Genomic DNA, 14834 nt, shown 5'->3' with positions numbered 1-14834 from the left:
GAGATGGAGACGAGTCGGGCTGGGCATGGCGGCCCATCACCGGGCCCCACGTCCCCTCGCCCACCCTGAGGGCCTTGCCCATCGGCGGGGGAGACTTGTCCACTTCTTTCCCGAGTGATGCTGGTTTCTGCGGACACTCATTTTCCCTGGACTTACTGCCCGCCCCTGGACCAGGTGCTGTGTAAGCCCCTGCCGGCCTGGGGGCGCCTGCCCACCCGCGGGGCACCCAGCCCCCTGCAGCAGGGGTTCCTCTGCACAGTTCAGCACAGGAGCCCCTCCCTGGGATCTCCTGACCAGCCCCCTGTGGGGAGCCCCCTGGCCCACACCACTACCCTTGTTCCTGGGGCTCTAGGGAGTGGGGCCCCAGATTCTGGGCACTGCTCTCTGAGCTTGCCTGTGGCTGATTTGAATTCAGTGACTTCAGAGTGTTGGGAAGTGGGCAGTAAAGGCTGCCTGGCTCAGGGTGGTGTGGGAGGTGTGGGTGCCGAGAGGGTGGGTTACCCTGCGGGGCTCGCCCGCTGCCCTTCCAGCAGTGGGGCTGGGTGCCCCAGCCATGCTCCTGACCCCGTATCTCGCCCGTGTCCGTCCCTGCCGAGAGACGTAGCTGTGGTTGGGACTTTTGTCTGATGGGTGCAAAACCAAGTCATAGAGCATGCTCCCAGGGTTCCAGCAGAGCAAGACAGCGAAGACCTCATTCGGCAGATATTTACTGAGCACCCACTGTGTGCTCAGCCCTCCCACCCTCCATGCTTGCAGCCCTATGCGTGCCCTCACCCCCGCCTTCCCCACAGCCTTCAGCCTTCCACCTGCCCTGCTTGGCTCACGCTTGGTCTGAGAAACCCCCCACCCTACCCCCAGGACTGCGCACACTGGGCCAGGTCTCCTTGACGAAAGGCAGTAGGGGGCCTGGGGGTCCCCTGATCCATGTACGGGAGGTAGAGGGTGAGCCCAGGTCTTGAATGGAGCCGAGCAGTTACTGTTGGGGTAACCCCAGGCAGATCCCAAAGGGCTAGTGCCAGTCTTGGGTGCAGGAGAGACCTCAGGCCGAAGCCAGTGTCTGGCTGCTGAGGTCCTTCACGTTGGCTCTGGCGGGTAGAGAGGGCAGGAGACAGGTCCTGCCTGGGGATGGGTCAGCATTTCCAGTGGCCTGGAAGCCCCTGGGCCGTGGGGCCTGGGAGAGATGCCTGTGCTGCTGGACACACCTGGCCAGGAGTGCCGTGCCCTGGTGCCACAGTGGCCCGGGCAGCCATAGGTGCCCTGCTCTCTTTCAGGAGGTGAGCATCAGGCCCGCTGAGCCTCCGCAGAACAGCCAGCCATGCCCGGCATCGTGGTGTTCCGGCGGCGCTGGTCTGTGGGCAGCGATGACCTCGTCCTGCCAGCCATCTTCCTCTTCCTCCTGCACACCACCTGGTGAGTCTCGGGGCCACGCCTAGGCCTGGAAGGAGGCTCTCCGGCCATCTCTCCTGTCCCTGTCATGCTCCCAGGAGGAGGTGTCTGAAACACCCACTCCCTTGGGATGCTACCCACGTGGGCAGGGCCTGCTTGCAGGGGCCACGGAGGTGTGCAGGCTGCCTGGCCCTAACGCAGGTGTCTCCCCAGGTTTGTGATCCTGTCTGTGGTGCTCTTCGGTCTGGTCTACAACCCACACGAGGCCTGCTCCCTGAACCTGGTGGACCACGGCCGCGGCTACCTGGGCATCCTGCTGAGCTGCATGATCGCCGAGATGGCCATCATCTGGCTGAGCATGCGCGGGGGCATCCTCTACACGGAGCCCCGCGAATCCATGCAGTACGTGCTCTACGTGCGCCTGGGTAAGGGCCACCCGCCTCGGGTGGGGGCTGCTCCGGACCACCCCCACCTCCTCCCTCCTGTGCTCCATCGTTCATTCAGCCTGCAGGTGATGGGCACATGCGGTGGGCCAGGCCCTGTGTCAGCACCGGGTACAGCAGCGAACCAACAGACTTACTGGGCTTACATCCTAGACAGGAGCGGGCAGACCACAGCCTCAGGCCAAATCCGGCCTGCCGTCTGTTTTTGTAAATAAAGTTTTATGGGAACCCAGGCCCACTCATTCATTTATGTACTTGCGGTCTCTGGCTGCTTTCTCATGACAACACCAGAGCTGAGTAGTTGTGACAGAGAGTAGGACCTGCAAAGTCTAAAATATTTTCTCTCTGGCCCTTTACAGAAAAAGTTTGCCAGCCTCTGTTATAGGTCGTGCGCATCTCTTCAGCTGCTTTGTGATCCTTCCCCAGACAGTCCCCCCTCCGGGGAAGCCCTCAGGTGCCTGAACCAGCGGCCTGGAGGGCCAGCCTTTGTCCTCTCCTGGGCTTCTCCTGGTCATTCCTAGTGAACATGTCTCCTGCGCTCCTATGCACTGTGCTAAGCCCTTTCCCCCCTGTTAACTCAAGGAGGAGCTGTTATAGGTCTTGTTTTACAGATGAGAAGTCTGGGGCCCAGGGAGGTTCATGGGCTCCCTCAAGGTCACACAGCTAGTAAGGGTGTGAGTGTCAGAGCTGAGGTTTGAACCAGGCTGTCTGGCCCCACAGCCTGGGCTCTTAGCTCCCGCACGGTCCTGCCTGTGGAACTGGGGCTTCCAACCCTGCCCCCTGCGGGGCTGCCGAATCCCCCTCCCCGACTCCATCGCATCCCTGGGCTCAGTGCTCTGGCCTGAGCAGGCTTCTCCCTCCCTCCCTTCTCTTGCCTTAAGTGTGGAGACTTCTTCCTGGGAAACGGCAGTTTCTGTGAAATGAGCCCTCTCATCTAATTCACACACAGTCCTGTAATGTAGACGTTGTCACCCCATTTTACAGGCGAGGAAAGGGAGGCTGAGAGAAATTAGGTAATTTGTCTAAGATACGTCTGATTCTGGAGTTCTGGGATGTAATTCTAAAATCCTGAAAGAGCAGGGAAATACCTCGTCATCACCTGGTCAGCTTCTCGGGGGCGTCGGGGGCCTGAGGGCACATAAGCTAGAACATGAGGCGGGCACCTCCCAGCAGGACAGAACGGTGGCGGGACAGCCACTCCCTGGGCCCTCTCCCCACAAGGCCTGTGCGACAGGGGGACCAGATGGACAGGGGTCTGATGCCCCTGCTGCCCAGCTGGCTGGAGGCCCTGTGCTAGGAGGGGCCGGGCCAAGGTTTCAGGGCCCTTCCTCGGTGGGTGGACGGATGGACCGTGGCTGTCCTCCAGCCAGGGCCCTGCTTTCCCTGCAGCCATCCTGGTGATTGAGTTCATCTACGCCATCGTGGGCATCGTCTGGCTCACCCAGTACTACACCTCTTGCGACGACCTCACTGCCAAGAACGTCACCCTTGGTATGTCAGCCACCCGGGGCGGAGGTGACGGGGTCGGGCACGGCCAGGGGGAACAGCTTCTGTGAGGACGCCTGGCAGGTTGGCTGGGCGGGCTGTGGCCTTCATCTTTGTGGTCTGCTGTCCACCTTCAGGTGCCCCTGGTCTGGGGGTGCACAGGAGGCACAGCCGTCTGCTCTGTGCCAGGGGTGCGCCTTAGGGTCACGGCTCAGCAAGGGGCAGCCACATGGCCAGAGGCTGGGGCCAGGGGCTCTTGGGCCCCAGAAGCAGTTGGGGGCCGGGAGGCTACAGCACCCTTTTCTTCAGAGCTGGTGAGCCAGGGAGCTGTCCCCAGCACCTCCACCTCCTGTTTCCCACTGCTGCCCCCCCCAGGGATGGTCGTCTGCAACTGGGTGGTCATCCTCAGCGTCTGCATCACTGTCCTTTGCGTCTTCGACCCCACGGGCCGCACCTTCGTCAAGCTGAGAGCCACCAAGAGGAGGCAGCGCAACTTGCGGACCTACAATCTGCGGTCAGTGGGCGGGGCGGTGGGCAGTCCCCTCGGGGCTTTGCAGACGGGTGGGCAGAGGCTGGCCCTGCGCCTCTTGAACTGTGTCTCAGCTCATGTGAACCAGGGTATCAGTCAAAGGCTCGGCCTCTCCCGGCCTCAGTTTCCTGGTCTATAAAGTGGGAATAATGACAGTTCCTGCTTCATGCTGCTGTCCTGAGATTTGTATGAGATAATACGAGCACAGTGGTTACCCCAATGCTCACATTTGGTACCCGCTCAGTGAACGGTAGCCATTGTTAGCGTTGTCATCGTCTTCAGTGCTAATAACAACGATAGTAATAGTGGGAGGACAGATACGCCGACCAAGCATTGCATTTATTAACTTACAATAGCTCTATGAGGTAGCTGTTATCATCATCTTCGTAATACAGATGAAGAAACTGGGGCACAGGGAGGTTATGTGACTTGCCTGAGGTGACACAGCCTGTAAATGATGGGGCCTGGATCAAGGCCAGGCAGTCTGGCTGGAGAGCCTTTGCGCTTAACCACTAGGCAAGGCTGCCTCTAGCATTAAGGAGGCTGGAGGAGGTTAATCAAGGAAGGCTTCCTGGAAGGGGTAAATTATGCATGGTGTTTTGAGAAGGGGGAAAGCTGTGCCATGGCAGAGAAAATGAGGGAGGGCGTTCAGGCAGGGTCACAGTAGTTCCTGTTTACTGAAAGAAAAAGAGAGGAGGGCTTCCGGGGGGGGGTCACGGTAACTCCCAATAATCGAGCTTCTGCCGTGAGTTAGGCCCCCGCCCTGAGCCACTTCCACCAGCAGTCCGCTTCCTCCTCTGGCCAACCCCAGTGCTATTGTGAGACCCATTCTACCGATGAGGGGTCCAAATCCCAGAGAGGGCAGGTCACATTTCCCAAGGTCACGATGGGGGCGCTCCATCCCCAGCCTCCAGCATCCGGTCAGGAGCCCTCAGCCAGGGGAGCAGGTTGCCCAGCAGGAATTCCCCCTACCCCACCCTCCAGGCCTCTTCCTTTGGCTCCGCCAGGCCCTCCACGTCAGCTCAGCGCTGTGGCCAGAGCCACACCCGCGCCTGGCCTGGCCACCACCCAGCCCGAAATGCCAGGTCTCGGAGCCAAGGCCCCGGAGCCCGTTTTCCCTGCCGCACAGCTGGCCGCCACCCGTCCCACTTTGCTCACTCTGAGCACACGCCCCCACCTGACCTGGTTTCTGGGCTCCTGGGGCCCTGGAAAAAAATCTCCCCTCCCTGACTCTGGGTAATTGCCTTTGGGGCCTGGGGCAGCCGACGCCTTTGCGGTGGGGGTTGGCGATGGCTGTCATTTTTATTAGAAAGTTTTCCTGCAGTCTCTGGGCCCGACCTGTGGCGTTTTCGCCAGCTCTTGGGCGGGGCTCGGGAGGGCAGCCCAGGCCGCGGCTTGGTTAATGTGACCACCTCTCAGGCTGCTCTCCAGTTGCCCTCCCTCTGCTCTGAAACCAACAGTGTTTCTAACCAGGATGTTTCAAGCCCGCCGACCCCTCATCCACTTCCAGGTTTGGGCTCACACACAGCCCTGCTGCACCTCAGCAACAGGTTATTTTAGTTTCTGGAAGTCTGAAAGCTGTTTAACTCCTTGGCCCTTTCTCCTTCCAGTGAAATATGGTGGGGGTTGGGAGATGGGTTATTCTCAGCACTACTCCCTGGGAGCCTTAACCTTGGATCTTTGCAGAAGGAGTGTCTGCCCTCCCTTCATGTTACTGAGACACCAGACAGAGGGGTGCCGGGTCTGTGAACTTTATGTCCAGATTTAGTATGTCTTTCCCTGACTGGGTCTCCGTAGCCTAACTGATGCGGTAGGCCAAACCTGTCACCATCTCCGCCTGCCCCCTGGTGGGCATAAAGGGTACTTCAGTAAAGTGTACAGTCAGCGCTTCCCTCAGCCGGAGACCAGCAGAACTTCTCTGTGAACATTTGAAGCCCCGTTAGGTTAGAAAGGGTTTAAGAATGTGATGCTCTGGGAGCCCAGCTTGGCCAGAATGCTTTCCCTTCATTAAGCCCCTAGCAGGTGGGACGTTTGTTTAGGATGTAAGGCTACCCAGGTCCCTCAGGGCTGGCAGGTCCCTGAAACAGCAATTCCTTTGCACCCTTTCCTACCCGCCTCCTGTAGCCATGGAAGGCCCCGTGGCTCTCCCTGTCCTTGCCTGCCGCTGTCTTGTGTAACCAGGGTTGGGAGCAGGAGGCGGCCTTTTGCCGCAGAGAGGAGGCGAGAAGGTCGGGAAGGAGGGCCCGGCCATCACTCCTGATGGATGCTAAGTGCCTTGCACGCATTCGGGGTCACCCATGCCTTTCCCTCCTGACCCCCAGCATCAGGCTCTGCAGGGGCCGGCAGAAGGGCACATGTCACAAAAGCAAGTCAGCCCCTTCTTGCTCAGTCTGGAAATGTACATTTTTAATGTTGGATTTGTTATCTTTATGCTCAAAACACACTGGCTTCTGGCACCCGGCATTCGAAGGGCCTCCGTGGGTAACTGGCCAATCGCCCTGCCTCGGGGTGCAGACTCCTGGATACCCCGACTCCCCATCCGAGCAGCCAGACTCACTGGGGCTGGAGGTGGGGGTGGAAATGGACAGGGCCAGCCATGCAGTGAAGGGTGGAGGTCCTGTCCCTCTAATGGAACAGATCCAAGGAGTTGGGAAATGCAGAGCCTCCTTCAGTCCCTTAATCTTCCCCCAAGTGCTGAGAAGGTAAGCATCTGAAATCCTTTCTGGGGGAAGCAGGTCTGCTCCAGGCCTTGGAACGAGTCAGCAGAGAGGCCCTGTGCCCTGTTGCCATCTCCCAGGGCTCCTGGTTTGAGCCCTTGGACACCTGGGCCGCAGAGCAGCCCTCACCTTGGGTTCCCAGCTCTGAAGCCTCAGGGCGTGCTGGTGTTCAGTCTGCCAGAAGCTGGGAGCATGGGTCCAGGCCTTGGCCAATGGCACAACATCTTAGGCCAGCAGGAGTGCTCTGCTGGCTGACAGCCAGCTCACTGGCCACCCAGTTTGGCCAGGTCTGGGCCCTGTTCTCCCCCACACCCTCTGCCAGGGAGCCCTTTGGTGGGGTCCTGGGAACAGGCCGCCCTGTTTCTGTAACGTCCGGGCCCCGGCTTGTCTGATCTAGCCCTCTGACCTCACACATAGCAACTCTCCCCCTTTGCAGGCACCGCTTAGAGGAGGGTCAGGCCACCAGCTGGTCACGCCGGCTCAAAGTGTTCCTCTGCTGCACTCGGACGAAGGACTCCCAGTCAGTAAGTACTGACATTGCTTTCCTTGGGTCACAGCCTGCTGTTGGTGACTCAGGAGCCTAGCTCCTCGCAGAGCCAGGTGGGCAGGGCTGGTAGAAGGGATCTGGGCTGTGAGCAGTAGTAGGTGACAGCCTGCCCCCACGAGGACCTGTATTCACTGAGCAACTCCCTCCAGCACGTGAAACGGCGACCCCTTGCTTTGTCAAGGGAACAGAAAGGTTCGAAGACCTTTCACTGACCCCTTGGAACTCAGAGTCTAGTTTAGGAGAAGAGAGCCTCAAGAATCAGGACGACCCGGAGACAATGAAGCAGTGTACCACCAGCTGCACATTTCTCTGGAAGATCCGTCGCGGCTGTGAAGCACTCACTGTGGTCCTTGACGTGCAGTCAGCCTTCCGCACCTGGGCGCTCTGAGGAGTAACCAGAGGGCCCAGGAGGTCTCAGTGCCAGGGTGCCGCAGGAGGAAGGCAGGGTGGCTGGGGCGGCCCCGGGGGGCGGGAAAGAGCAGGGCCCTCAGGCCATCGAGGCAGAACCGCCAACGCTGGCAGTGCCCTTAGAGACCATCTAGCCACCCCTCGTTTTGCAGATCGGGCAGCTGAGGCCCAGAGACGTGGAGTGACTTGCTCAGCGTCCCACAGCTAGTTAGTGGCAGAGCCAGTGAGGGCAGGAGACCACTCCTCTCTGAGCCAGACAGCAAAGTGCCCTCCGAGGAAGCCACTGGAAGCCTTGAGTGGCTCCTTCCCACCAGCAGCCCCTGGTGAGCTGTAGAGTGAGTAATCAAGTGTGAGAAAGCCCCCCGAGATTCCCTGGTGGGCGGGGATCACCCCCATGGGCATTTCTGGGGGGCCTGAGGGGTCACAGCCTAGGGCCTGGGCCACAGGCAGACCAGGTAGAGGGCAGGGAGTAGCCACCTGGCCCCTGCCAGGGCCTGTGGGGACACGCCCACCCCTCCTGGCACAGGAGTCTGGTGCTGGAGCCTGGTGAAAAGGCAGCATGTCCCTGGGGTCCCAGAGCCTGGGTCCCATCAAACACTGACGGCCCAGCGGCCAGGTCCGGTCCCACAGCGCGTTTCATCAGCCCGTGCTATGTTGCTTAAACGTTTGAACTGGATGCCAACATTTAAAAATCAGCAGCGTTTGTGTAAACTTCCGTATTCCTGGATCTGGCAACGCAAGCTTCTCACAGGGCCGGTAGGCTGGAGCTGAGCAGTAGCTGCTTCTCTCTGGCCCCATTAGGCGTTTGAGTTTGCAACCCTGGGTTTTTCTTCTCTTACAAGAGCCAGACACTCAAGGGAGAAACCCAGCGGGAGAGAACCGGGTGCCATGAGTCTGTTCCCACCGCAGCCTCTCCAGCAGGTTAGGGGAGAGGTTCCAGCCTCCAGCTTGGTGTGAGGCAGGGAAGGCTCAGAGCACGGCCAGCAGGGCTGCCTCTGTCTGCCTCGCCTCCTAGGCAGGGCTGGCTGAGGACAGGGCTGCGGGGAAGTCAGAGGGGCCACTGGCCCAGCCTCACACCCTTCTCCAGGCACACGTGGGGGTCCGTGAGCCTGCAGCCTTGGGAGGGGGCATGAGAGCCAGGAGGCTCCACAGAGCCCTTGGGGGGCCTTTCAAGGTCACAGCTGGCGGGAGGTGGGGGAGGACACAGCCAGGAGCTTAGTGTTGGCTTCTCTGTTAGAGAAAAAGGCCGGAGGAGAAACAAGCCGGCTGGGCAGGCCTTGATTCCTAGTGTCTGGGGAAAGAACAGGAAATGGCTCACGGTGGCACCTGTGCGTGGTAGACGGTGAGTGCCGTAGGAGCTCGAGGACAGAAGAGGGCTGGGAGGTGGAGGACGGAGAAGGGTCAGTGGTCATCCCAGACAGCCACTGCCAGGTCCTTGGGGGCCCAGAGCCCAGGACAGGGCCCTCAGGGTCAGGGCCGCAGAGGGCCGCACGGTGTCGGGCCCAGCTGGTGCTGAGGAGGTTGCCGGGGTGAACCTGGGCAGGGGGCCCAGAGCAGATACCCAGCCCTGGGAGTTCACACCTGGTCTCCCATCCTCTCTCCTGCTCCTCTGCCACTGCCTCCCTGGACCTCACAGGATGCCTACTCGGAAATCGCCTACCTCTTTGCCGAGTTTTTCCGAGACCTCGACATTGTGCCATCCGACATCATTGCCGGCCTGGTGTTGCTCCGGCAGCGGCAGCGGGCGAAGCGCAACGCCGTGCTGGATGAGGTGAGCGCCCGGCCCTTCTCCAGGCTGCCTCCTGCACCAGCCGCCTCCTAGGCCCCCTCACTGCTGCCCCCTGCTCCCCAGGTTCCATGCACCCTCTTGGGCCCTGGAGGTCACCTGTGAACGCTCGCTCCCCTCCCTTCCCCAGCTCATCCCTCCAGCCAGACACTCATGGCTCTGCTTGACTGACTTCCCTCTGCTGGGCCGTGTGTGGCTGCTGCCCTTGCCGCCACAAGGGACTTCCAACCATAGGGGCCTAATGAATGACGTTGTTGCGTGCTCGGCCTTCTGCACTTGCCTCTCCATCCCCTCTGCTGCCAACACACCAATCCTAGTTAGAGTCTCCCAGCATCTCATGCAAAATGCATTTCCCCTGACCTGGGCTGGGAACATCCCTGGGGATTTGATGCTCTGGGGGGCAGGGGAGAAATATGGGGAGACCTCCGATTTTGGAAAACTGGCTGGAAGAGCGAGAAACCACACGCTCCTTTGGGCTCCTCAGGCCCTTGGGAAGCAGGCAGAGCGTAGAGCCCGGGGCCTGGACCCTGCTGTCTCAGCCGTGTAGCTGGACCTGGGCAGCCACCTTCACACGCCTGTCTTACAGGCCAACAATGACATCTTGGCCTTCCTGTCTGGAATGCCAGTGACCAGAAACACCAAGTACCTCGACCTCAAGAACTCGGTGAGTCAAAATCCCGCCACCAACCCCCCCATCCGGATCCCTCTTCCTCTGCCAAATGACCTAAGCATCACGGCATCGGCCCCACGTGCTCTGTCACAAGTGCCCCCTCAGCTCTCCAGACAGCCTCTCTCCTCAGTTCACGCCCCCTTCCTCCCGAGAACCCCCCATCATGCTGGTTCTATAAGTGAACCCCAGAATCAGCCTAACCGTGCTCAGAATATCTGGTCCTGGCCTCTCGAGGTGACAAAGTGCTTCATGAGGGCGAGCTGCTATTATTACTGCTGTGGTGGTGATTGTTAGAAAGGCAGCCAGACGTAGCACTTTGGTTTCCAAGCCTTTTTGGGGAGCAGAACCTCTTTCCAGGCACCTTTAGTAGAAATCCAGCCTGTGCGTCACAGGTAGAGGTGGGCTGGCCCCGTGGGGGAGGGCCGGCCCTGCCTCTGGAGCAGACGGATTTGGGTGTGCAGCAGCCTCACGCCGTGCCCTTGAGCAAGTCCCTGATGCCCTCTGAGCCTGTTCCCGCAGGTGTAAGGTGGCGCTGGGCATACCGCCCACCCAGAGCCCCGGTGGGGAGGAAACGAGCCATCCTGAGTCCAGTTCCCAGCCCGGTGCCGGTAAACGATGCTGCTAGAAAGGATCCCCCCCTTGCACCTAAATCCCCTGGGAAAGCCCCAGTTCTCCGTCTGCCCCCACCCCCTCAAGCAGGCGTTTGTGTCCCCCTTGGAAACAGCCCATCCCAGCTGGCCGAGGCTGCCCGGCTCACTCTCACCACCGCTCCCTCTGCCCCTGACCCGTGGGAGAGGCAGGGACCGGAGCCGAGCCTCGAGGGGCTGGGGTCCCGGCAGCCACCTGGCAGACGCCGCCCGCGCCCCGCCCTGTTGAGCCGCAGGAGGATAGTTACCTTCTCCAGCTCGTTCCTGAAGAGCAGCAGAGCCGGCCCAGGGACGGTTCCACCCCTCTGGGCCCTGATTAACACTACCTGTTTCACTTCACAAGATGACTAATGGCCCTCTTGAACTTTTACAAGGTGACTAATTCCTTTTAAGTGCAGGAGTCCTCCAGTGCCTGGGGCACCGGGTTGCTGGCAGCCGCTTTGCTTGGGCACCTGTGCCTCCTGCCTCCCTCCAGCCCCTCAGACTGATAACAGCAGCCACCCGCCACAGACACTGGGTTTCCAACTGGTGCCTGTCTCCGGGGAGATCCCTATCTGCCCCAGACGCCCCTTGGGAGCCCGTGACTCTATGAGACAAGCCGGAGTCTCCCTATATTTGCGGACAGAGGACCTGAGGGCCGAGAGGGTTGGCGACGTGTCTGGTCGCCCAGCGTGTCAGTGTGTCCAGTGTCTGCTCAGGGCCTGGACACCCCCAGCTGGAGGGCCCAGGGCTCTCAGGGTTAAATTTCCCTTCACGGGGCCTGGTGGCTGAGTTAGGGTGATTGCCACTCGTGCCTCCCCTTCTCGTCCCTTCTCAAGAAAATGGGCAAGAAAATCGATCCAGTGCTCTGAGTATTTTTCTGTTCCCAAATCATTAATTCTGCGATTGGAGCAACAGGCCAGGTCTCGGGCTGGTCTGTGCCCTGGTTGCACGGAGATAATTAGGGAAATGCAATTATCGTCTGGAGGCTCGGTTCCTCCTCTAAGGCTGGGCGGGGTGGGGGGGGGTCTGCAGCCCGTGGGGAGCCTCGGGGGGCAGCTCCCTCCCCCATCGAGGGGAGCCCGTGCGCCCTGAGGCTGCAGGCGGGAAGGGCAAGAGGTGACCGCCCTCTGCTTCCTCTCTTCCAGCAAGAGATGCTCCGCTATAAAGAGGTGTGCTACTACATGCTTTTTGCCCTGGCTGCCTACGGGTGGCCCATGTACCTGATGCGGAAGCCCGCCTGCGGCCTTTGCCAGCTAGCGCGGTCCTGCTCGTGAGTACCCATCCTGTCCTCCCGGCCGGCCAGTGTGTGTGGCTGAGGCTGAGGTCGTGAAGCTGGGCTTGCCCGTGGGAGGCTCTCCCTAAACGGCCTGTGCCTGCTGCCTGCCCCCAGCTCCCCTGCAGCCTGCGGTGCTTCTCTTCCGCCCCATCTCTGGGCCTCCACCTTTCTAGTCCTGCATTATCCCTGGGCGGGGAAGAGTGTGGGCTTCAAAATCACACAGTTCCAGCTTTGAGTCCAGACTTTGTCGCCTGCAGTCTTGGGCAGGTCGGTCTACCTCTGTAAGCCTCAGTCTCTCTATCTGTAAAATGGGGATGGTGAGACATACCTGTTAGAATGGTTTTGAAAGGATTTGATGAGAGCCGCCCAGTGTCTGGCACTGCTGGTTCCCCTCCTGCCCCTCTCAACCCCTCCCCTCTGCCCACAGCTCCCTCCTCCTGGCTCCCCTCCTGTGCTCTGCCTTTCCGAAAGAAAGGCCTTTCCTGGTAGAGGCCCAATCCATAGAGGCCTCTGGAAGGGCCTCGAGAAGGCCCTTTGTGGAAGGCTCTGATCCTCTTCACTGGGAGTTGGCAGAGACTCAGCCCTGGACCTGCCTGTGGCTGGGCACCGCCCTCAGCGAAGCGCCTGGGCCCGGGTGGCCTCTGCTTTCCTAAGTGGGCCAGAGGAGGGCACAGCTCCAGGAGGGCCCCTCTCCCCGTCCTTGGTGTCTTGGCCCTTTCCTGGGCTAGGCAGAAGGAGGACAGCTCCCTGGGCTCCCTGTTCCGGAAAGGCTGGCATGCTGAGCAGGCAGCTTCTGTCCACGACACCCCTGCCCTTGGGGCCCATGGCAGCCACCCGCCTCCCGCAGGGCCCTACCTTTCCGCAGAAAGTGGGTGGCTCTTGGACTTTGTTCTCACCATCCCCCAGCGACTGACAGAGCGGACCAGGGCACCCCATACCCCCTCCCCATCTTTGCCAGCCCCCACACAGCTGGCATTCCTCCCAGTGTCTTTGGGAGTCCCTGCCGTGGCTGAGAAGCTTCTCAAAATGAGCACTGGACCAGGAGTCCTGAGACCTGGGCTCTGACAGTCCCTGCTCCGTTACTCACTGGCAGAGTGGGGACATCATTGTACAGGCAGTGTCTGTCCTGCCTGCCCATAAGATATTTCAGAAGCCGGGGGCCACTGGCAGGCTGGGCCCTTGAAGTGCCCTGCAGACAAGAGGAACGTTGGTCTTTTGTATCAGCTTCTCACTGCTGCAGGGAGAGGGGGCAGACAGTCCTCGGACCCTGTGAGGGCCCAGCCAGGTGCCTGGGGAACAGAGGAGGCCGGCCTGAAATCCTGCCTGCAGCCAAGGGTGTCGGGATGGAGGCCAGGGGGCTGGGCCCCCTTCTCCGAGTCCCAGCCTGTCCACAGTGGCCCAGGGTGCCAGCACTGGCGGGAGAAAGGAGAGCTGCCCACCCGCCTCAGGCCTATGCCTTTCCCCTGGCAGTGGTTCTCCCGTCCCAAGCAGAGCATGCAAGCCAGGCCTGCCTATGGCCCTGCCACCATTGGGAGACCCCACTCGGCTCCAGCCCTGCCCCAGGCGTGTGCTCAGTCTCCTGTGGGTGGGGGAGGCCCCGCCATAGACCAGGTGTGTTCTCAGTCTCCCGTGGGCAGGAGATGCCCCACCGTAGACCAGATGTGTTCTCAGTCTCCCGTGGGCAGGAGAGGCCCCGCCGTAGACCAGGTGTGTTCTCAGTCTCCCGTGGGCGGGAGAGGCCCCGCCGTAGACCAGGCCGGGGCTCAGGCTCCCGTGGCCTCCTCTCTGTAGGAGTGCTGTCCTCGGAGATGCCGCAGGCCCCTCCCATCCAGATGGCTGGCCCTGCTGCTCTCATCGGCTCCCCTGGCCTCAGACCACTGACTCAGGAGCAGCGCTCTCGCTGGAGAGAGGGGGAGCCGCCATTTATGGAGTGCCTGTGGTACGCTAGGCTTTCTGCATCTTGGGCCTTTGGTCTCACACTAGCCTTGTGAAGTAGCTGTCAGCAGCTGCTCTTACAGAGGAAGAAACTGAGGCTTCGGACAGCTTAGTGCCCCCCAGGCCCTCGCAGTCAGGAAGGGTCACATCAGAGCAAGGATTCAAGCCCGGGTCTCTGTCTCCAAAGGCCACACTGTGGCGGCCACATGCTCAGTGCCAGAGGACAGGGCTGAGGTTACGAAGAGCAGACAGCTGCCTGAGAACAGCCCAGCCCCCAGCCCAAGGCGCGCCCCCACTTGGCCAGGCAGTGTTAGGGGGAGCCCTCCTAGCGTGCATTGAGGTGGTTGCCCACCCCAGGCCCGGTGGCTTCCCAGACTTGCCCTGACCCTGGGTTTTCTCATCAACGCCTCTCCCTGTTGGAAAGTATGTAACAGTCCCTCAGGTGCCGCTCAAGTGAAGACAGACCTTTCGTTGAAATTCACGGTTCTTGATAAAAATCTCAGTTGTCATCTCAAGACTGCTGGCAGACGTGGGTCACGTGTTTTCGGCGCTGCAGGGCCCCATCTGTTGGGTGCTTGCTCCCTCTGGTGGCTGGAGGAGCAGCTGCACTCCTATCTGGGTGCCTGCTCAGACGCTCATCCATTCATTTGGGAGAGCCAGTTGTGTACCTGGTACTGTTTTGGTGCTGAGGACAGAGCTGTGAACCAACCAGAGCAAACCCTGTCCTGTGGATCACACTGCCCAGTGGGGAGACAGACCAGGGAACATGGCCCGTCAGCGCAGAGGGTGCTTCGGAGAAAAATAAAGCCGGGTGCATCGTCGGGCCGGGGAACGCTGTGCGGGGGGCTGGCTCTGTTAGATGAGGTGGCCAGGGTGGCCCTCACCATAACATAACATCTGAGCAGAGGCCTGAAGGAAGCGAGGAGTCCCGCCGTGCAGTGTCTGAGAGAAGAGCATTTTGGGCAGAGGGAACCATGTGTGCAAAGACGCCAAGGCAGAAATATGGCCGATGCATCTGAGGGA

The 14834-nt window shown here is 60.6% G+C and overlaps 1 protein-coding gene across 1 annotated transcript in view; it reads left to right on the top strand.

Moving 5' to 3' along the window:
• Positions 1-14834, top strand: part of DAGLA (diacylglycerol lipase alpha) — a 64152-nt gene that overhangs the window by 37074 nt on the left and 12244 nt on the right. Inside the window, exons 2-9 of the mRNA XM_087422801.1 lie at positions 1272-1410; positions 1600-1811; positions 3219-3320; positions 3690-3828; positions 6997-7084; positions 9152-9286; positions 9888-9965; positions 11746-11870. Of these exons, the coding sequence (XP_087278927.1) occupies positions 1316-1410; positions 1600-1811; positions 3219-3320; positions 3690-3828; positions 6997-7084; positions 9152-9286; positions 9888-9965; positions 11746-11870 (974 nt within the window). The 5' untranslated portion in view covers positions 1272-1315. The remainder of the gene's footprint in view (positions 1-1271; positions 1411-1599; positions 1812-3218; positions 3321-3689; positions 3829-6996; positions 7085-9151; positions 9287-9887; positions 9966-11745; positions 11871-14834) is intronic.

Source organism: Ceratotherium simum, chromosome 34 (genome assembly GCF_057802395.1).
Source record: "Ceratotherium simum simum isolate JZ-2026a chromosome 34, ASM5780239v1, whole genome shotgun sequence".
Lineage (NCBI taxonomy): Eukaryota > Metazoa > Chordata > Mammalia > Perissodactyla > Rhinocerotidae > Ceratotherium > Ceratotherium simum.
Note: the sequence above shows the minus strand (reverse complement) of the source record. Positions and strands in the feature narration are given on the sequence as shown.